Source organism: Passer domesticus, chromosome 6 (genome assembly GCF_036417665.1).
Source record: "Passer domesticus isolate bPasDom1 chromosome 6, bPasDom1.hap1, whole genome shotgun sequence".
NCBI classification, from domain to species: domain Eukaryota; kingdom Metazoa; phylum Chordata; class Aves; order Passeriformes; family Passeridae; genus Passer; species Passer domesticus.
Genome location: NC_087479.1, coordinates 30,312,099 through 30,336,048, shown reverse-complemented (window position 1 = coordinate 30,336,048; position 23,950 = coordinate 30,312,099). Strand labels below are relative to the sequence as shown.

At 36.0% G+C, this 23,950-nt stretch overlaps 1 protein-coding gene and 1 long non-coding RNA gene across 5 annotated transcripts in view; one reads left to right on the top strand and one right to left on the bottom strand.

The window, feature by feature from the left end:
* Positions 1–3,604, bottom strand: part of CDIN1 (CDAN1 interacting nuclease 1) — a 124,445-nt gene extending 120,841 nt beyond the window's left edge. Inside the window, exon 1 of the mRNA XM_064424108.1 lies at positions 3,301–3,604. Within this exon, the coding sequence (XP_064280178.1) occupies positions 3,301–3,401 (101 nt within the window). The 5' untranslated portion in view covers positions 3,402–3,604. The remainder of the gene's footprint in view (positions 1–3,300) is intronic.
* Positions 3,605–3,842: 238 nt separating this feature from the next.
* LOC135302997 (uncharacterized) lies at positions 3,843–13,449 on the top strand. 4 transcript variants are annotated; one of them, XR_010364540.1, is made up of 4 exons: positions 3,843–4,385; positions 6,057–9,453; positions 10,417–10,493; positions 13,010–13,449. It is a non-coding gene; the product is annotated as an uncharacterized LOC135302997 (long non-coding RNA). The 4 variants fall into 4 exon arrangements; XR_010364542.1 differs by having other exon boundaries at positions 13,007–13,449; XR_010364541.1 differs by having other exon boundaries at positions 12,981–13,449.
* Positions 13,450–23,950: the final 10,501 nt, after the last annotated feature.

Genomic DNA, 23,950 nt, shown 5'->3' with positions numbered 1-23,950 from the left:
ATATACAGAATTATCAGTCCATGTGTGAAAAAGATCAAAGGAACTACGGATCAGTGATCCAATATTGGCAGAGATTTATTGTGCTTAGTGCTCAAAATCACATTTTGATAATCCTCAGGTCATCCAAATACCCTGCTGTTAAATGGGAACATGTTAGGAGAAAACTCCTGAGGATGTAACAAATACCTTAAGAATAAAGAAATGAATAATACATTGGCAATTGCCAGGCATGAAATACAAAGCACAGCATTAACAGAAAAAGAACAGCAATTGGATATCCAAGTTTTTGCAAAATAACTGGATTTTAAGCAAAGTAGAGTAAATCCATGTTGTATGGAAAGTTACAGGGCTGTAAAATATAAGAATTCCCAATGCTTGTATTAAAATACTTATAAACAGTCTGAGAAGCAGTTTAATTTTGACTTTTTGACATTAATAAGTCACATGACAATACTCATTTGAAATCATAATCTCACCTCGTGAAGTAGTTCAGTAATAGTAAAGCACAAACTACTCTGTTAAAATTTTTCTTAGATCCACAGGTCAGGGTGGCAGCTACCACCCACCGTACCTGTGCATTACACTGTGACAGTTGTTTACAGAAATTACAATTTATTCTTAGGGAGGAACTGTAGAACAAGAATAGGCCCTTTCACATAGCATGAAAGAGATTTTAATTTAGGAGCGTAACATGCGAGGCTTCAGGAAATACAACGGCTGAGGGAAGAACCAAGAGATAAGACAGTATTAGAAAAAAACTGAGCAGATTAATGCAGATATCCAAAGACCCACAAGATCTATGAGGCACTAGGAACCAAAAATATTTGAAAACTGTCAATTTATGTATTACATTACCAGTGGAATACCAATCCTTCCCAGGGAAAGATTGAAAGTGCAAGGTGAAAGCAGCTATTATGGATGATACTACCTTCCAGTTTGAATCAGTAACTGTTACTACATAATAATGAGAAACTGGCTATGGACACCTTCATCACACTGCAGATACCATGACAGATTCTGGAATATTTTTTTTTAAAAGACTGAATTAAAAAGTTGAGGTGGGTGGGGGGGCTTAGTTCATTCTGGTTTTCATAAAGAAAAATTTAAAAATCCAGCCAGAATGTACAGTCAGACCCTTCTTGTCCTAGAAGAGAATGACAAAATTTCCAGATTATAAGAAAAACTTAATCCACAGTTATCAAACAAATCACTGAAAAAGCCTCCCCCTTAAGATGTCATACAAGTTTACAAATCTCTGTAGCTTGTGGCCTCTTTTACAACATAAGGGTTATAGAGAATGCCTGTTTTCCACTTCCTAACAGGTATCTATTTCAACTCACCTTCCTTACTGCTAAGGAAAGCAGTGGCCTTTGAATGTATTGTTTATGTTCTATATCTGACCTGTTAAGAGAAATAAACAGAGACAACAAAGAAATACCACACTTCCAGAAAGAAGATGTACAGAGCTCCTCAAAATACACTTAAGACAGGTATTTTTAAAAATTCATTGCTCATATAGAAGATTTTAGCCTTCTTGTAGCATGGGCAAACAAAATTCAGGAGAGATCTACAAACAAAATTCTGAAGACGCCACTCTCATGTCATAATGTGAATAACAAGATAAGGGTATAGCCACTTAATTGTTGAAGCAACTACTACAACTAACCTTTGCTTTTCAGTGTTCACCACACTCGAGCCAGGACCTTTAGAAAAAGACACAGAATCCTTTTCCTAAATAACCCTATACTGTTAGTTTCACATAGTTGTTCAGGAGTCATCAAGTTCTGAAACAGAGGATTCAATGGATCTTTTGCAGCACCAAGTGAGTGGACTGGGAAGCAAAATATAACAGAAAAGCCCAGTCTTTTTGGGACAAAGTTGATTAACAAATACTCATGTGCCTATGGATCTGTCTTGGAAGCAGGTCCCTAAAAATAGTGACTGACCTGGAAAACCAACCCAAATGCTAACCTTCTTTCAAGACAACTTTATAAGGAGAGTAGAAAAAGAGAACGTGCATATGTATGTTCACATGCATGCACATTTGTGGGTATTTGTGTGCATGCACACACAAATACCCACAAATACTCTGTCCTAATTTCATTAGCACTGAAGTGATAAAGCCAAGTCTAAGCTCCTAAAACACACGTTGTTATGGTAAGTGCTTTTCCAAGTTGCAGAAGTACTGTGCAAGGTGAGCTGGGTTCCCAAAGCGTAACTCAATGCACTCCCTGAACCAACCACAATGCTTTATTATCACTACTTCTCTGTAAAAGGATAATTCTCTCACACTTTCCTGAAAAGGAAAGGATTTCACTGGACAGTTTAAAAGCCTAAGCTAATGTTGGCCCTTCATCCACTTACTGTAAGTTACACACAGTGGCAGTTTCTTCCACGACACTTCTGGTTACCACTAGCAAGGTTCATTCAGCAAGCATGTGAATGATTTCTGTTTTGTTAATTTCTCTCTTTCACCAAACTAGATACAATATCTAACCCCCTAAATTTTTCTGTATTATTTCTTGTGATTTTAGAAACAGCATCACTCTTCTCCCCACAAAACCCAATTTGCTTTCCTATCCAATTCAGCAATAGCAGTCTTTCCCCCAAACATGAAAGGAAAGTGAAAACATTGCAACATTGTTAGAGCTCTGTTGTAGTTGGTAGGAAGTAAATTTCAACAACGAAGACTGGTGTATGGAGAACATCCTGTCATGGATACCTTTCCATGCTAAGCCATGGTCATTTGCAAATGTCTTTGAGAATTTGCAACACAGCTCAGGCAAAGAAGCACATGAATGACCAGAAGTAAAAAGATGATCCCTTTTCCAGTTTCAACTGGAACGCAGCAGCAAGCAGAGAATTATGGATCCATAAAGTTCCTTATCCCCAAGAAACAGGGGCAATGGCGTTGCAGGATGTATTTCATACTTGGCTTCAGCCACAGAGGCTCGTCCTGCACCTTAAAGTTTTATTCACATCAGAAGACCTCCTTGATGTCTAAGAACTTCGTGTAGGGCCCCAAGAGCTTTCACTCGGAGTGTGTCGGGTGAAGTGTTCTTTATTTTGTGCCAACTTCTCAGGTCACGGAGGGTGGAGCAGTATCCTGCTCCCAGCGGCAGCTCCAGCGAGCTGTCGCTTGCCATCGACTTGTGTGTGTGTGCTGGTGATTTTGTACCGTGTGGGGCCTGAACTGGGGCTCCGCGTGGAGCCGGCACGGCGGCCCCGCGGCCCCACGCCCGGCCGCAGCGAGCCTCAGGCCGCCGCCGGGGCCCGCGCCGGAAGGCGGGATGCACTTACCTAGGAAACTTCTCCTTCAGCTTCCTCAGACTCTGCCGGGTGGGCTGCACGTGCCCCAGGAACTGGGCTATCTCATCGTACTGGGCTTTGCTCAGCTTCATGCCTTGCACCGCCAGGGCTGCGCGGGAGCGGCAGGAGAGGCGCGGGTCACGCCGGGCGGCGAGAGGCAGAAGGGCAGTGATGGCGGGGCGGAGAACCTCGGCAACCCCGGGGCACCCGTGGCTACCAGCCGAGCGCCCAGGCAGCCACGAGCCGCCGCCACTGCCGCTTCCCGCAGCTCCGCCCCGCGTCCCGTCCGGGGCGGTGCGAGGGGGGCGGTGCGAGCGGCCATGCTGCGCCGCCCGGCCGTGCGCAGCCGCTCCGGCGGGCCGGGGTGCGCGGCTGCCGGCCGGCCCCGCCGCCGTGAGCGCCCGGCATTGCCGGCGGAGTAGGGCGTCGGCAGCCTCACGCCTGGGAATGTGCCGTGTTTGGTGCCCCGCAGATCGCTTCTGCCGGCCGCCATGGTGCCTGCGAAGGCGGAAGAGCTGCCGGGCGGCCCCGCCTCCGGCCCCGGCCCGCAGCGGGCAGAGGGGACCGAGGTGCCGGTTCTCTCTCGTGTGCAGGGCGCCTGCCCTGGGCCGCGCGTTCTCCTGCAAAACGCCTTGAAAGTGTAATTTGCAAGGCCTTTTTCGCATGTCACGCTGAAATGATTGTTTCTTGCTGTTCAAAGGGAAAACAAAAGCTGTAGTAGTAGAGCTGAGGATGCGGACATGGCATGCAGCCTTTTATATGCGCAGGGTAAAGGCTCCTGCTGAATTTTAGGAGAAAACCATCTTAGTTTGTATTTGGATTTCCTTCAAAGTTTGTTAAGACTCAAGGCAAGCAATATTATTAAACAGTATTTAAATGTCAGTAAGTATACTGCAAGTCTTAGTTTCTGTGCTGGCTGGTTTTAGTAACTATTATAATTTCAAAGACAGATATACTCTCCTGAAACCAACATAAAAAGGCTAGTGGTTATGAAGAGAATTGGCCATGCCGGTGACCAAGAAATATAAGTACGCCTATAGAGCTTGATTTAATTGCATTCATGAGCTACGTACAAGGTTGGTGGTGTCCTAGTCCTGAGGTTTCAGACACTTTAAAACTATGGGTTAAGAACTGAATTTCTTATTTTTATAGGTTTTAGATTTGGTTCCCTTGCTTTCTCTCTTGAAAGCTTTAGGATCACATTCTGAGGGGTTTTTTTTCAGTATCTTAGCTAGAAATGTTACTGTTTATGACAAGACTACAAAATTTAGAACTTCAATGAAGAGCAAATAGCATGGGTGTGTCAGCAGGGTCAGTCATTAAGGTTTCTGACTGATAATGCTCAAAGAATCCTCTCTCTTGATATCCTATGAATTTTGGTGAGTTTTATTTGGAACCAGAAGCCCTCATAGGATCAGCTGTTTCTGATACTCTGGCCTAAATATAAGCATTTGAAACTCATTAATTACTCCACAGTAAAAGGAAATCCAGAGAACCTAAGCCAAATTACAGATTCTGTTCCTCATGCTGAGACCAAAAAATAACAGGTGAAATTGAAAAAAAGAGGATTCTTTTAATGAGGAGTATTATTTAGTGTAAATATACTTTATTTTCTTTAGCTCTGTCAAAAAGCGTCGTCAGATATATGTATGTTTGGGAGGGAAGATGGTGTTCTTTCAATCTGATATCCACTTTAAAGGCCTGTAAGGATATAATTTTCTTGAAACATAGAAAAAGTAATTTTCCCCTATCTTTCCAGAGATAATGATGGCTTTTTCTTTAGAGAGAGATTTAAAAGAAAATAATTAAATAGTCTTCACTACCATTACTACTGCTTCTTTAGAAACAATCAATAGTGCTTCTTTTAAAAAAAAAAACCAAACATTTAGCATTTTTCAGTCTTTGTTGTAGCATAATTTCCAGTGAAGATGTTTTTAAATATCTTAATGCTGCTATCTATAACTTTTATCTCTGTTCATATTACTTATCCACTAGTACATGTTGATTTTTTTTTAAATAAATCAAATGACACTTCAGTCTAGAATGTACAGAACAATAGGTTAGAACTGCAATAGAAAGTTATCAGTCTATGGACCAAACTGCAAACGTCTCCTCTACGTATTATGTACGTATTGCATATATTTTGTATTCTCTCCTAGTGGATCAAGATTTTGTGCATTCCAAAATCAATTTTAAAAAAAGCAAATGACTTTCTAACATGAGGGTTCACTGAAACCAAGAGGAGCTAATACCATGCTGTCATAGGGAGGTAACAGTCCTCAGATATGAACTGCTGCAGGGAAACATTTTGCATGGTGCAATGGAAAACATAGATGAGAAGTTCTGTGTGCAAAGTATAAATCACTCTTTGCCTAAATTAGTTAATACAGAATTTTTGAAATGAAACATTCAAAAATCCAGTGAAGAAAAAAAAAATAGAGAGGTTCCTAGCAGAAAGTCCATTAATACTTTTTTCCATCAATCAAACTGCCTTTCCAATTTTACTATATCAAATAAACATCAGACCATGTGTAATTAGGTTGTGGACTTAATCTATATTGTAAGATTATGTAGATGGTGGAAGTTTGCATAAATCAGATAAGCAGCTGGATGAAATATATAAGAAAAATAAAAGGTGGGAAAAACTTAAATTTACATTTGGCTTAAAGAGACTGAGAGTGGCAAATGGTTGGATGCTGGAGGAATGTTCTCAGGAAGTAGTTACTGTGTACTTGCTTTGTTCTTAGATGTTTCCATGGTATCTGCATGAGGCAGCTGCTCCTGATTTTTGCCTTGAAGTTGATTTCCAGTCTGCCTGTTTTATAAACAAAGTTTCCTTCCGAGAAGAAAGTAAAGAGAAAAAAACTATCGGAAAAACAAACAGCTGGGAATGACAAGCTGAGGGAAAAAATGAAGAGGACGTATCACCTACTGGGGGAAAGTAAGGACAGGGAGAGAGAGCAAAACCTCTGGCAGAGGACTTCCAGTAATGACCATCCTTCCTTGTAGGTAGTCTTGGGCACAGTTGGTGGAGGACCTTTGTTCCATTGGTTTTTTGCTTTGTTTTACCTGGTAGTGTGTGATATTAGCATGTGTCTCCTATTACTTTAACATGATGGCATAGTGTGATTTACAGCTAAGTTCAGAGTTAAAATACCATTCATTATTCTCCACAGAATAACAACTGTATTTTGAGAATAGATAATTAGATTATGATATTAATATGGAGTCCGTTCATGCACAAAGTGCAAATTTTGATTTCGTTTTATGGCCTTATGTGCAGCTGTCATTTTACTTTATCACCCCATTTCTTCATAGACAAAATCTCTGGTCCATGTTGCTTTCTGTAACAAAATTAATGAGAAGTCTGCTAGCACTCATATATATTTCCAATCTATTGATTGTAGATGCTAATGTTGGGAGCTGTGCTAAAACTAGTCTCACTGGCCACCAACTGGGGTGCTGGTTAGAACTGTCTAGTGCTTTTAATCCCACTTCATTCAGTTTGGTACGTGTACTTCTACAAGTATTTTTCAGTTGTTAAATCTATTTAATGGGATTTTTTTTGTTGTTGTTCTGGAATTCAGCTCTTCCTATTTGACATTTTTTCATTGAAAAAAAAACAAACAACTTGATAATGCTTCCACTTAACTTGGTCTAATAAACACCTCCACAGGATACTGTTGTTACCTCATAAAAAGGGAGAAACCTCAATTTATGTTCTAATTTATATCCATGGGTTTTAATGTACTTTCTAAAAGTGCTTGTATTGTGAAACAAACCATGATATCTTCAGTGTGTATTAAACAACAAAAAAGGAGTAGTTGGTCTATGCATCACAAATGTTTTGCCATTTCACAAGATGGTAAGTCACCCTAAGTTGTTTTTTTTTTTTTCTAAAAGTGTACATGGGATTGTTTGATACCACAACAAGTGAAGTATGTGACATCAATAGAAGCAATAGAATGATTATACTAGCAGAGTACCAATTAAAAAGGGAAGACAGTGTTTTCTTTCTGTGTCTACAGATTTGTTCCTCGTAATTATAGAAGTCATAGAAGCAAATTAATCTAGTTTTCTGTACTATTGTTATACTATATATATGTTTCTATAGAATACTTATTTGCCTGTTGAAGTACTTGAAAGGAAAAGTGCACTGCCACATATTGAGGATGTTACTTTATACTCATGGGGCCTGATCTATGGTCCATAGAAAGTCTATCAATTTTAATGGACTTGGGCCACTTCTGTGATTCTTAGCTGCATGTTTATGTATTTTCTGTAAGAAGATGTAAAAGATTGTTGAAAATGATGAGTTATTTAAAAATCAATTTTCTGTAACTGAGATGGCAACATGCCCAAAGTGTTCTTACCCTAGCACTTGACATTCCTGTAGTTTCACATGATGAAATTTCTGGAGCTTGGATTTGCCCTTTTAACCTCTCTGTAGTCAGATACACAAACCTATATGAAAATACCTTTCTGTTTTCAAATGCAATTATTTAAAGTTATTATTAAAGTTATAATTATTTAAATAATTTGAAGTCATTTCCCCTCTTTGTCTGTATTTGTTAAGACACTGCATTAACTGCTGTATACTGCTTTTTCCCCGAAGGATTTCAGCTTCGTTCACTGTATGGAAAAAACCTCTGTAGTCATGTGATGAATTGGATTTTTTTTCTGAAAAACTCCTGCCTTATTTGTTGCAAAATTTGGAATACATACCATTTGAATGAAGCAGGAACTGTAGAAAGAAAATTTAAGTGTAAAGATAATCGGACTGCTACTCAATGAATACGGATTCTGTCCTTGCCTCTATGTACTTTTTATGTAAGCTTAGAAGTAATTTGATGGAATTTTCTTTTCTTTCCATGTATTTTTTTTTTTTTTTAACACAAGATTCATGTTATTCTTTGCCAGCCATCTAATTTAAGTACGTTGATGTCATAAGCTGTTGTCTAAAGAGGTCATTCCAGTTGGCTCTGGCCAGTTTCAGAGTGATGCCTATGCACTTGTAGTACTGCTGATTGTGCGTGTTCATGGTCAGACAGACCAGCTGATCCAGCTGAAAACTTAACATGCAAAAAAACCACCTGAAACTATTATTTTTCATCTAAATCAACTGTGAATTCAACTCACTGGACAGCCTTAAAAATAGAAGTGCCAACATATGGGTGGAAAAAAGAATGCAAGGCTACCTCTCTCTGTTGATGGTAGCAGACCCTTGAGGGATTGACCTCACAATGTAGACCTCTAAATTAGGTGCCAGTCATTAAGCAATATGATTATCCTGCGTATGTTCTGCTAAAAGTTTACATTTGAGAGTGTCGTTGCACTAAATGCTAAGCACTGTCAATGGAGCTGAATTTAATGACAGTCAAACCTTGAACATACTGGCACAGTACTCTGAAAAATCAGGTCCTGGGTGTACTCTACTGGAGAGCCCAAATCAGTGAACAGCTTTTGGCTAAATCATTCAAGTTGATTTCTCTCATCCACATATACATGAATTTAAAAATATATACACACGTGCAGAAGTATACAAAAATATACATGACAGAGGAGAATGTGTTTTGAAAATACATATACTAGTATATTTTTTTGCTTGTGCTTATTCAATAAGATGCTATTGTAATACTTAATATGTCTGACATGAACAGTTGGCAGTAAAGAGTGAGGCCAAATTTTGAATTTAAGAGTTAAAATAAGTACAGAAGAGGTGCACTATTTTCTGTGTAAGTAAGGCAAAGGAGGGGAAAATTAGAAATTAGGAGCTGTTTTGTAATACAGGTAAAGAATAGGACTGAAATGAGGTTGTACATCAAAATGCGTGGTATCATGTACAAGTTTCACAGTTTTTGACATAGTAACAATGGTGTTATGATGTAAAAATAAAAGTACAAAATTATTAATACAGCTAGTGAAATAAAAAGTATACTTGCTTATAGATTGCATTAAGGTTTTTTGTTAATTAGCAACATTTTATAATTTTGTAGTATATTTCTGAAGCGTTGTTATGAGACAGCAATGCTCTGCTGAATTGCCTCATTATTTTTATTAACTTCACAGAAACATAGTACCTCAGAGTAACTAGGTACCTTGTCTGTATCTCTTCTTACAGCCAGAAGGATTTCAAATAGAAAAGTAAGTACAAGGCTAAAACTAGCTCCAGTATTGTGCTTTATTGCTTTCTATCAAAATCTCTGAAACAGGAGCAAATTCTGCCTAAGAATGAGTTGTGAAAGAGAGAAGAGATTCCCATAAACTCTCTGATTTATCCAGTACCTAAGATCTGGCAATATAAAGTTAAATTTGTAGAATTGTGTGCTGTTGTGTTCATTTGGGTCTTGTTTTCTGCCTCCTCCTTTCACACGCACACAAAGAAAATAAAACAGGAAGGAGGTAGCTTGTAGTGAGTGACCAATGATGTTTTGATTTCAGTAGGAGCCATGTATGATTAGCCAGCCTGAAAATTAGGACCCTATTATACATAGTATGGAACTTTTACGTATATAACAGTTTTTAGGGAACTTTGGGTTATTTTAGATTACATAAGCTTTGAAGATGGACACAGAAGTAGATTAAGGGTGATTTTTTTCTGTCCCACTAGTAGTGAAATTTCTATTGTATATTATACTTATGAAATTTCAATTCCATATTATACTTATGGAATTATATTAAATAGCTGAGGTTTCTTTCACTGTTTTTCTGCTAAAATGTATAATGCTTTATTGTGTATTATTCAAAAATTCTTACCTCTCATTAAATATCAAATATTTTCACTGTTAGAGGATTGGAATATTCTTTAAACGTGTTATCGCAGAATCAGGAAAACACCGAATGCAACTAACTTTGAGATCATGTAGTCAAGCTGATCAAGTGTATGACAGTATCAAACCAAAATATTTCTAATTTTTTATTGTAGATTTCCCTAATGAGGTTTTTATTGTCTCCATTGGTAAAATGTTCCAGTATTCTACTTGAACTTGGAAAGCTTCTTTCTAGTATTTAATTCCAAGCCTATGGATTGCAAATGAAAGCACTTTTCTCTGTGTACTTTGAGGAAATGGAAAAATGATAAATCACTGGGTTTTTTACTTGTTTCAGGGTTATTGTAATGCTGATCCACTTCTCCCATATTTCTTTGGAAGTGTATGCAAGCCCAGTTCTTTCAGTCCTTTCTTGTAAGTAATTTTTCTGAAAGGGTTGTCATTTTTTTGCTCTCTATACTTCGCAACATCTTTCTTAAAATCCAGTGCAAACACTGCTTCAGCTGAGGCATTTCCTTTTGCTGAGTAGAATAAAAATTCTCATATTTTCTAAGCAAGATTCCTATGTGCTGCTTCTCATATTAACTACTAAAAAATCAGTGTGAGTTTTTTATTCTGCCTTTGCTCACTCTCCAGTCTATTATGCTAGCATATAGAAATAGCACCATAAGGGGAAAGCAAACTATGTGTAGCACAATGAATATGCTGGTCTGTCTCCTATAGGAGGGAATTCAGTGTGCAAAGTATAAGAAAATAAGATTCAAAAATACTAGTGGATGAACACTGTAATATAGATATTAGATATTTTTTCATGGAACATAGTAATAGCATTACAGTTTCTTGAGTGTTCCATTTCTTCTGTTACCCATTTATTCTTTCTAACACATGTAAAACATATTTGACGTTTATAATAATGGAATTATTAGGCATGTTACTGACATCAAGGTTTAAGGGACTGGGTGACACAGGGAATTTATGTTCCACTTTAATCCATTTATCAGCCTCCTCTGGGAACAGATTTTAAATCTAACTCAAGCCATACCAATTTGGGGGGAAAAACCTGCTTAATCCAACAGCTTGCAAAACATGTAAATGTATGAAATTTTTGTCTAGGTTCCCCCTCACCTCTCTTTTTTATGAAGGAAAATATTAATGGTTTATATGATGACTTACTCTTTGAAATCACATGGCTACTTGTTCAGATCTGTTGTTTTTAAGTTCAAGAATTAAGAGAGAATATGATACTGCTGCATGATACAGATGTATGAAATATTAAATAATTGAAATACAAAAGTATATGATTCCATAGAGTAGTAAGTAGGTAGCCATTAATTACTTCTTTACACATCAGAGCAAATTTCTTTTCAATTATAAAAATATTTTTATTGATTATTGGTGCTTTTTTGTTGTTGTTGTTTTATTTCTTTTTCCTTGGTTGTTGTTTTGTTTTAATTTTGACAGGGAGGAAAACTTTTGAGTGTATTTCTATTATGCAAATGTATACAGAAGCACTAAAACCAGTTGATTCAAGGGTATGTGAAGAGGCAGTGTAGGTTGCCTAAACTTAGTCAGTCTGACTAAGTTTAAACTGCCTCAGTCAGTCCTGACCAAGGTTGGCTGTTCCCCTGTAATAAAACTAGTTTGCTCTTTCTGATCTACAAACTTAATGAAGATTTCACTTGGTTAATAATGAGTTGTATAAAACCAGTCTCTGAAGTACCCTAGTGTGAATCCAAAATCATTGAATGCTAATGTGAGCAGGATCAAAATTGGGCATATTATATGACTCATGCTGATGTGGTCAATTATCTTTATAATGTAAGGAATGATAAGAGAAGAATTATTGCCAGTCCTTGATTTTTGACATTGGCATTGAAGCACATATCTGGAGAAATTCAACTTGAGAACCATGTATTGTACATGTTCAGTCAGAATAATTTCCAACATACTGAGATGCCAATCTTAGGGTTTAAGATGAAAAATACACTCCTATTAGTCAAATATTTATGAGTAGAACCCAATGTGTTTAAACCTTGTTGACCTTTACATAGTTATGACATATATATCATCTCTTGGTTATCCTTACTGTTGCTTTGTTCTAGAAAAAGTAAAACAAGAGGTTAAGTAGTCCCTAAGGGTAAGTTAAAACATAGGCTACTGCCATGTTGCATGGCAGTCTTTCAAGGCAAGTTGATGAGACTGCTCAAAGCAATACAAGAGCTTACTAGATTATGCCATTTGAGATAAAAATGTATTTTTGAAAGAGTTTATGATTTCCACATTTAGTTCTAGTACTGTAAACAATATATTTGATAGTATTTGTGTTATATATGTAAGGCCTAATTCCTGTGTTTCTCTTTAAGCAATTGCATTCAAAATGAGTTTAAAATTTTATCTAATTTTCTAACATTTAAATGTTCTTTCTGATTCAAGGCTGGAAGGAAAGTCACCATGATCATTTAGTCTGATTTCTTGCTTAATATATATTTTAGATACTTCTTTCATTAATTACTGCTTATAATTCAGCACCTGAATTAGCAGGCATCATTTTGAGACAAAATGGTACCCAAAAATATATTTAGAACTTAATTAAAAATCATCCAGAAATACAGACCCTTACTAAATTCATTGTGGTTAATTACTTTTAGTGTCAATTGTAAGTAACCTGATTTGAACTTGTACAGCTATATTTTTATCACTTAGTTTTGCTGTGTCTTGTTTTCCTGATTTTGGTCAGTTAAATAGTAAATATATCGATATAAAGTGAATGTTGCTGCTCAGATCACCTCTTAAACTTTTCTTTGAGAAGTTAAACAGATGAAGTTCGCTAAGGTTCTAAACACTAAATTTGTTGCTGATGTTCTTCAAAGGCCTTCTTTAAGCATTTTGTTTTGTAATCAGGCTAAATTTATGTATTGTTATGAAAGCAGCTTCACTGAGAAGAATGTTGGGGTCCTGGTGGACAGCAAGCTGACTGTGAGCCAGTGATGCACCCTCATGGCAAAAATGGCCAAGAGTATCTTGGGCTGCATTTGGAGGAGCATTGTCAGCAGGTCCATGACTTCTCTCTGCTCAGCAGCACTGATGAGGCTGACTCTGGAATACTGTTTGTAGTAGTTGGCAATAATGTTGTAGCGGAATCTCAGCTGACCATAACATTTTCTCAGCACTGGAAACTTCTCCAGAAATACAGTAGTGACATGGAAATATTTCCTGTATCTTGTGGACACTTTGCACCAGTTGGAAGGATGGCTTTCTTTCTACCTTGAAACTAATTTTTATGTAATTATGTTTACATAATTTTTATGTAAACACTGATGTACTTAAAGCAGTTATTTGCCCGCTGACTGCAGAAAATAAATAAATAATAATGGAGGAAAATAGAGTCTTCAGTGTTTGATATATTGTCTCATGAAGTCTTTTTCAGCCTTTAAACAACTGAAGTTTTGATTTGAGTTGTGAGTAGTGCTGTAGATTGTCATCTTAGAGTTGCAGCTGATGACTCCCAGAAATAATCTTTTTGTCCTTTTTTCCCACTTATTACAGATATCAGAGAAAGGCTTATATACTGTCACTGGATAGAATGCTTGGCTTTCTTGCAAAAATATTGTATACTATCTATCGCTTATCTTTAAACTGATGTTTCTTATGGTCATGATTGGTGTGCTACCTAGGCCTAATTTCTAAAGATGGAAACTGATTAAGTTTTTATGTGTCTTTGATTTACCACATCTAAGTGAAATTCATAATTTGCATGACTAGGAATTTTTAAACTGATAAAGTAATTTTTAGGGGGAAAAAGGTCGAGCTTTAGAAAAACTGTGTAATAAGATGAATTGAACTTTCTTATCTATACAGAGTGATGCAAATGAATGTGAGCTGCTCTTTCTGTGCTTTGAAATGGTCAAGATGAGTCCAGCTTGGGTCCAGAAAGCAGAATGCTGTGCTAGTGTGGTGGTACTTTTATCAGTGTTCTATTTTAATTTGCTGGGCTAATCCAGCAAGCTTCATTGTGTGGCTTCCTCCGACTACCTCAGATGTGGATGTGTGATTTCTGTACCCTTCTGAATTGCCATAAATATGAGTTAGTTACTGAATGGTCATGGAGTTTATACAGCTTTGGTAAAAAATAGTTGAAGAACAACATCTCAAAGATTTTGCATTAAATTTGATTTTGTAAACTGAAACTGAAAATGTAAATAGATTAAGAATTTGATTATGGAATCCTCACAAGAAGAAAGTTTCCAGTGGAGATAATAGTAAATATTTGTGGCAAAAACTAAAATTTCTGGAATGATTATTTGTAACATTCATGGTTCAAATTTAAATGCTAGGGCTTCAGCATTTTTATTAGCTATTTCAGAGTGCTCATTTGGGGAACTGGAGAACTGTTCCTTATTTTCTAGCTACAATGCAGGCTCATTATTAACTGGAATATTTATTCTGTTACTTTATAGGTGTGTATAATGTGTCTTTTCCATGCCACAAGGCTTTTCTAAGAATACCTTTGAAAAGTTAGCCCTTCCCTGAATTGTGACAATAATCTTCATGACAAAATATGGATCAAGTTTTTAAACTTCCTTGGTTAAGGAAGTTTAAAATAGTAATTATAATCTTCCTGTTTATTTAAGTAAAAGAAAGAACAATGAAAAGGAAACTGCTTAAAATCAATTCCCCATACTATTTTAAACTATTTATAGAATCACTAATCAATGCATAATTCATAAAAACATGGGGAGAATATAATACTATTCCTTATATGCAATTTCTTGCAAGTGTGAGTGTTCTTAGGCAGTATCCTCATGGTTAGCACTAGGTTTTAGCTGTCAGTGATACCACATGTAGTAATCTATACTGATAAACTTAGCCCCTAATCAATAATTTCACAGACCAGGAAAGTAAAACATGATGTAGTCTTTCAAATGAGAGTTATGTTAGTTGACGAGTTTGTAAAAACAATATGACACTTGTCTTCTAAATAATACTGCAGAAGTCTCTTGTAAATCCTTTGGCAATTTTTTTTTAATCCTTTACAAGTTGTAAAATCATAGCTGAAAGGCAGGCAGAAATGGAATGCACAAGTAAGACATCTGTTATTGTTATATCAATGATGATGTATAACCAGCTCTGCAGTAATAACATTTTAACAAGGACTAGACTCTTATCCAAAATGAGATCTCATCCACTTCCACGTCTTCATTTGCTACATTCATAAGAATGAAGTTTATAATTGGGAAATGTTACCAGTTAGTGCTTGTTGGACATCAGAGGTATGCTACAGTCTGATTTGGATTAATGGCTTTGAAGCCAGGTCATATTTTAACAGATAGCAGTATCTGTAAACCAGCTTCAAAGTAATGTATTTGTGTGCTGCTTATAAAAGTATTCACCATTACTAAATACAGTAACACTGTATTTTACAAGTTCAGCACAGTGAAATGTATATAGTATTAATGTGTATTCTAATCCATTGAAGACAAGCAGAATACTATAATTCATTTAGAAGAGGATTTACAAATCAGAAGTGTGGAGAGCTATTCTGGGACAATTTTGGGGTGTAGATGCAGCTTTCTTTTAGAGACTTTGTTATTGTGTTGATTCAAAAACAAATTCTTATTAACTACATTTTTTAGTGTCATATATAAAGAGTTAAATTTTCAACTTGCTTGAAATTGGTACAAAGTTACAAAACTGTTAAATAGAGACAGCTTGGGAATGGCAAGGCATTTTTCTGACTCTAGCAGAAAATGTGGAGAAAATATATTATTTTTTACTGATGTCACACTTTTTGGCCATGCATCAGTAGAAATAAAAACAAGCCAAGGGAGAAATATTTGTGTACTTCTTTCTTTTCTTAAAACCTTTTGGTTTAATCAGTGGATAATTGTGCATTCTAGTATATCTCAATACCGATTTGTCCAGTAACAGGTAGTTAGCTCTTCATTTTTGTGACTTCATTGTGGATTTAATGTGAACTGAAAAAATGAGACCCATTCCATTGTTCTGTATGATTAAGTGTGGAGGTTTTGACTTTATTCTAACAGCCCATGGGACTCGGTCCAAGAATGTCTATGGGATTTGGTCCAAAAATCCAATGATCCAGAAGCTTCCTGGTAGGGTTTTTAAACTCAAGACTTCAGCTTTCAAGTTCTCAGGCTTTCTGTATACATTTTGTTACTGATACAGCAGTATAATATGCCTTATTTTGTTATTTTTTATTACTTTAAAAATATCTTTGTAACTATAAATCTTTTAGGACTTTTACCAAGTTAGATTCTTACTGGAATTAGAAAAATTGATTGATTTGCTCTTGCAGAGTCTGCTGTGGTTTTCTTTGCAAGAAAACCAGGCAATTCAGCAGAGTATTGTGTGTGATTTTTTATCTTTTACAAAGGATCATGCATTAGTGCATACTAATACTGTGGCAGTATTTACCCCAATATGCATTTGTTTTCCTTCAAAGTTATTTTACTTCAGAGGTATGCATACTTTTTATCTTCTTAAGCCAAGAAGATGTGCCTGTGTATGTTGTTTTTGAAAAACATTGTATTAGCATGGTGCTGTGCTTTAAGGAAGAGGATATGCCTACCTTTGTCTTTTAGAGTTGTAAATGCTGTTTCACTTACAGAAGAGCTTTTAAACAGATCCTACTGGAAGAACACTCAGGGGTCTAGTATATATTTAGATATATTAGATACATTCAGATTCCTGAAATATTATTAGAGAGAGAAACCCTACTAGGACTTCTGTAACCATGGGAAATTAACTTCCCAGATACAGAATGGAAAACAAATGTTACTGTTAATGTCAGAATCCAGTTACATATTTGTGATGGGTAACTTTTTTCATTGTCCTTTCACTAAATTTATAGACTACAATGTTGATCTTAAGCTTAATGTGTAGACTAATGAAGGCATTTATAAATTAAGATTAAAAAATATGTAGTGAGACCACAGATGTTATTGAAAAAGAAAGTATCATGCTGAAATAGGATTCTTCAAGAAATGTTTCAGGGAAATATTGGATTTAGTATTTCTGTTAATGACACTGGCAAAACAAAACATGCTAAAAAAGTAGTAGGTGTTACAGCAGACAAGAGATAAGATTTCATGCAAAAATACCTTACTGCTGGGTAACCTTGAAGCATGCAGTAATACAAAATACGAATTCTGTACAAAGTTGAATGAAAGTCTGTAAGATAAGGTGAAAATAACAACAATTTCTGCTTTAAGTTACACTTTTTTGACTGTAAACATTTAAAGAGCTGGAACTTCTTGTGGATCTGAAGTATTTATAGTTAAGACAGGCGAGTGTTAAATGCATTGTGCAAGACTTTCATATGTCTGAACTTCACCTGGAATACTGTGGTGCATTTTTGGTTATCTGCTTTTAATAAAGATGAGTTCAACTGAGATGAAATGGAATAAGGTAAACCTCAAGGAAATTGAAGAGCTTGGTTTGCTTAGTCTAGTAAAACAGATACTGGGAGGTGGTACTATATTACCCATGAAAACATGAATGGAAAATAAACCACAAGGCAGGAAAAATACATTCTCTAAAGTAAAGGGCAGTTATCAAAAGAGCAATTTATCATAAACTGGGCTATTATTAAACATGAACTGAAAAATTATGTTTCTGCTTATAAAATGAGGTATTGCAGCTGCCTTATGAATAGATGCAACAAAGAACCAGATAGTTTCCCCTACAAAGTTTAATAAATTTATGTAAAGGTTTTTAGATGTGGTTGCCTAAGTTACTGTGAGACTAGACTCTTTCATCACACCTTGGTTTCTTAGTTATTCATGTATGGTTTTTTTGTTTCAGTCTTTTTTTCTCTTTTTCAGTAGATAAACACCACTCAACATTCTTTCATAAATATCACAAAATTATGCACAATCTGTTTTCTCAGGTAAGGCACAGAGGGCTTTGAAATTCTTTTTCTACTGTATGGCTCTTCACCTACCCTCAGTGAAATCTAATCCCTGTTGTTTGATGAACTGTTTTCTTTCTCATCTTATTGTAATTGCTTAGGTCCACAGATGGTTCAAAAATTACTTCTTTCATAGTATTTGATGTGTTTCATGCAAGAAATTAATGATGAAAAATGTAGACAATACAATTGACCCAATATTATGTCTTCTCACGCTTGTCCCTATCCTGAGTTCTCTGTTGTGTGTGAATCATGACATCATCTCCAGGAAGTACTTATTTCTTCATTCTTGTTGAGTTTATATATCTGTGACAAAAACAAACTTTGTTTTCAGAAAAACAAGTTAATTAAACATTGTTGAGTATTCAGAGCTATAGGCATACCTATACCTATTGAAAGCTTACTGGTTATGCTTGAAAAATTCTTTAAAATATTGAAAATTGCTCTAAGTTTCAGAATTTTGAAAGTAGAAGGAATCTGAAGTTTTATTATGCCATGATTTACTTTTTAATTGTCTCAGATTTTTGCTTTGGTCTTCAACAAGCTTGACTTTAAAGAAATATGGGAAGGTCATACAGAGGTCTCTCTGTATTAGCTTTTATTACACCAATTGAAATATTTGAAAAAGTTATGCTTACAGGCACAGAAGTCTCTCTTCCATGTGTGAAATAGAAATAGCAGCTAAATAAAAGTTGAGAACAGTTGCTCAGAGATAGCAGACATGCATCAATTCAGCCGTCTTTGAAAGAAAAGCAGTTGGTACTTGTGGAAGAGACAGGATAATATGGGGCTAGGGGAGAACAGGGGAGAAATACCTACACTTATCTGTGGGGAAAAAAGGTGCTTGTTGCATGTGAAACACTGGTTAATCTGAGAGACAAGGAAGGGAGTTTAAAATGTGCTATAAAGCGGCTTTCCAGCATCCATGTTATTTGGCATCCAGTAGAGTTGCAGGTTTTGCTTACCAGAATTTGAAAAGTGTTTCTGGTTTTCACCTGAGCATAGGGGCACAGTGTGTGAGCCATCAGAGAGGAAGGAATGAAAGATCAAAAACAGAGTGGCTACTGAGAGGTGTTCACATATGGGTACTTAATCCTCTCTAGAGTGTGTCTGTTCACTCCAAATAGTTTTACACTGATCATAGGTCTTGCAATGGCAAGTTACTGGAATAAACTGTTTATATTCCTGAAAGTGCAGTTGTAGAATTGAAAGATAGTGGTGGTTCTGTGGAGAGATTATTTACTACAGTGATAATAGAGATTTTATGTTTTCTGCTCAAATACGGTCTTCATTCATTCCATGTCTTTGGATTGTCCCTAAAATGTTCCTGATGGTGAGTTTTCTGAGGCTAGAGACTGTTCCAGGGTGGTTCTCGGAAAATATCTCTAAAATGACATATTCTGGAATTGCATATAATTGGTTCGTGATTTTTTCTTGAAGTGCCAAATACCTTATTGACTTTATTTGACAGCTGTAATTTCCTCTGTGGTGCTCAGGTATCTCTTTCAAATAAACACAATCTTTTTGTAGAGGTGTACTTTTTAATAAAAGCCTCCTTTGTATAGTTAATGGTTCTGTGGATGGTATCACAAGATTTTTTTTTTAGGTTGGATGGGATGGCATCTAAGGTTGCCCAATGTGAATGAGTGAGTGTGTGTGTGTATCAGGGCTGCAGGTTTATGGAGATAAGTTTGTAAGTCTGTGGGATTTTTTGTGTATTTGCTTGTAGATTACCATTTTTGATCTTGACCTGAGTACCTAGAAAGGATCTTATTATAGTAGTATTTCAGAGACAGTTTGAAAAGAGTTATGGTTATTGAATGTATGATTTCATTTAATGAGGAAGTCCAGTTTTCTAGTCATGGTGATGGAAATGTTATTCATATGTCTAATGGAGTAGGGACTTGGTGCTACATATCTAATGGTGAGTAGCTGTCTTTTATTTAGCTTTGAAAGCTGCTGCTTTTGATTAAGACATGAGGAAAGTTTATGCATCCTAAAAGTTTATCTAGGATATTCAGCAATGCCAGCTACCTTACTCCTGCTTCTCTCCTTAGACCGTCTTGATTACAACAAAGTGCTGTGGGAGAAAGAAAACCCTTTTGCCTTTCAAGTCCTCTTTTTCCTAGTTTATCTGCACTCAAGTTGACCTTTGCTAGCCCTGTTTCTAATTCTTTTATACTCATTTTTAGTAGAGGATATGTGTTGTAAGTAACCAGGGTCAAATTTCTGGACCCTCGTATGTTAACTCAATGATTTCTAGCCCCTTTTAATCCTTTCCTACACCAGCAGCTGTAGTAATAAGGGTCAAGGGGCTGCTAGGGATTGAGGTCATTAGCTTTTGGGTTCTATTTATTCATTTTGTTGGTGTTTTTCACTGATCAGTGTTAATGGATATTATCCATTCAGCTGTATGGTATTAGAACAGTGTTTGACCTTGCCAACAACATGAAGGTTTAATTTTCAAGTTTCTTTTACTTTGACTATAAATTGGATACTACTTTTTTGGTATGGGAAGAAATTATCTCACATTTCATTATGCTGTATATCAGTTTGAATACTTCAACAGTAATATGTATAAAATCAGATCCCACTGAAGGAATAAAAAAACTCTAGTGAGGTCAATGAAACCTTTTAGGGATTTCATTGTTATTAATGATAATTTATTGGGAAAGGACTGTTTGCAACAAGTAAACTGCTAGGTTTTATATTACTGCTTAAACCAGCACCTTTGTCATTGCTTCAGCATATATTTATCTTTCTTTCACAGAACCACCAGAGCACACAGCCTGAATCTTTGGTTCTATTACTATTTTGTAAATGTAGCAAAATGGTGAATGCTCACTATAAGACAACAGTAAGAAAAGTAGAGATTTTATGGCCATCAGTTTGTCTTTAGCTGCTCACTATAAAGGCAAAGCTAAACAGTTAGATTCTTAGATTTCCCTCACTCCTACATAAGGTAACACAAAGACAATAGACATTAGCCCATAACCTGAAATTTGAAAAATTTGTGCTTTTATGAACTTCAGCAGAAACAACATATCACACAGAAGATTCTTCACTGTGTCAAGCTTTTAACATTCTTTCTTCTGCTGTAGTTAACATAGTTTGGTTTATGCCTGGATGTTGTCAGCTGCTACTGGTGAGAAGCAATTCCTTCACAGTGAGGAGGAATGAGTTTATTGTATTTGATGTTTCTAGTGATATGGACGCATGCTCTCTAGGTATTGTACTGAGATCAGCTAACTCATTTCATTAAAAAGTCCTTTAGGTAGCAGTTGTATTTGGTTACCACTGAGTTGGTATGGATCTGAACCAGAAACACAGAAGTGAAAGGCTTTCTATCCTACTAACAATTTCCTGAGCCTTCCATTCTCCTGTATTAAGAGGGGTTTTTATAGAGTGGAAAAATGCCTCATCATAAAGCTGTAAAGTTAAAACTGCACCCCCTCTCCCTTCCCCAACACTCCTTAAACTGTGGATCTTGTTTGCTATGGGAAGTGAACTGCAGGAGGAAGCCAGATGGCAGCTGTATTGAGCTGCCGCTTTGTTGTGCAGGATGGGTGCCCCTCCTCCCTGCTCCAAAGCAAATGTTGATTCACGAATGAGGGGTTTATATATCTGAATGAGGGATTAATATGATTTCTTTAAATGTCTGCTCTTTAAATAGTTTGCAAAAGGAATTGATCCTGTGGTCATAATAAGAAACAGTTTGAGACATGTATGTGGCAAAGTTGTATAATTTTAAGGTGGACTTTCTAAAATGGTGCATATAGCCATTGTTAATTTATTGCTCTCAGTTAAACTGCCTGAAGTGCTGTGCCAGCACAGCCTGCTTCTTGTGAAACATACTCCAAACAGAAAAATTGGTTTATATTTTATTTTAAGGTAAAATATGATTATTTTGTCAGCAATGGACTAAAATTACAGAAAGTGTTAAAATATTTTTAAAGTAACAAATTTCTAGCCAGAGAATGCTTAGTAAATGATAAGAGGAAGATACATTAGGTGGGTGGACCTGATTTACATCACAGAATCTCTACCAAATCTTTGAGTGTTTCGTGGCACTTAAAAGCATTTATTAAGATTCTACAGGGCTGATTTTCTTTCTAATTTTTATTTGAATTTTTTCATAAAGCACAACTTGTGTAAGTTTGTATATTTTTTAATTGTTGGCAGACATGTTTGATTACCATTGTATTTATGATGCAGAATATTTAGAGTTTTAAATTTCCAAGTGTGCCAAGTTGGATCTTCAGCTAAGACCACATACATATATAGTATAAGGTTTATGATGATAAAACAGAACTTTATTTCTTTTACTGATTACTAGGATCATCTTTTTGTAAATCCAAGAACAATGAACAGTTGTAACTGCAAAGCTCAGCATAAGCACTTTTTCCTAAATATCCAGTGCTGAATTCTCTCTGGCATAGTTGTCAACTACATGTTCCAGGCTCCGTCTTTTGCCATAAACTGCATTCTAAGCGCAATGGAAATAGCATAAAAACATAAGAATTAGGAAATTGTGTTATTAACCGGCTGCATTTTTAACCACCATGGGAGATTTATTTAGACTGCCTAGTGTGCAGAATATGTTTTTAAATGTAAATAGCTACTGAGAAAAAATTCAGATCCTTAAATGAACATTAGAAATGAGCCTTAACAAAATATTTTTAAGAATATATAAAAAATAAAAAAGTGGGTTTCCTTGCTCTTTTCTTATTCTTTTTCTTACTGTTTTACTCTCTTCCTGGTGTCAGTTTGTATCTTTCATAATGCAGGTATAGGATGAGAGAAAATGGGGGAATAACTCTGTAGAAGAGATGGAAAGAGTTAAATTAACTGGGTCAGAATGCTAAAACTGATATTCCTCCATCTCAACATACCACATTAAAGAGTAGTTTGGGGTGCCTGGCATCATCATGACTGGTAATATACATAATATCAGCAATATTCAGGATCATTCAGAATTGAAATGCATATGGTTTATAAATAAATAAATAAATACACATTATGTGTCTTTGTGCATATTAGTGATACAAAATAGCCAGACATATATGTTGAAATCTATGTTTCACATCAAACCTCTATAGCATGCTTCATGAGGGAGACAAGACCCATGTGTTTTGCAGAAGCTTTTAAAGCTGTTTCATTTATTTTATTAGCCTTTAATGAATGTAATTAGAACCCAAGTAATTAAATGCAATTGTGCTCAGTATGTTCCTGTTGTAAATTGCCCTAAACAATGTGCATGGTGTGAACAAATTTGTGGGATTAATAGAGGATAGATAATGTTTTTGGATAGTATTTCACACTAAACGGCCGCAGAGAGAAACAAAGAAGCTGGCGCAGTGTCATTAATCTTAGTCAACTGGCAGTTCTGGTGTAATTTGCATGACTTAGGCAGTGACACAAGATGGGGCTAGCTTGGGATGGGTGTTAGATCACTAGGATACATATGTATTTATTTCTCTTTAGTACTCTGATTTATAAGTAGAAAGAAGTTTGTTTTAAGAAACCGATTCATTCCAGTTTCATCTTTGTTTTTATCTTAGATTAATAGAATTACTGGCAGTATATTGTATGTGTTCCTTTGTTTTTATAGTTAGCATATTGGTTTATGGATATTAAAAAACATCTGTGCATCCTTATCACCACAGAAGAAAAGCAGATGTGCTGTGATTGGATAGTGTGTTGCTAGTGGAATAGATTTCTTTCTTCACTCTGTCTGATGTGTCTTGCTTCCTAGCTTAAAAAAAACTAAACAGGATACAGTAAGACACTTCCAAATTACTTTCTGAAAAACCTTATGTTGGTCATAGATAATATATGCATTTTCGTTTTACTTTCCTTTTGCCCACATGATTTTCTAAAAATTATTGAATGCATGTAATCTGACTGAGCAGAAGGATAACTCACCAACCATAAAATACTT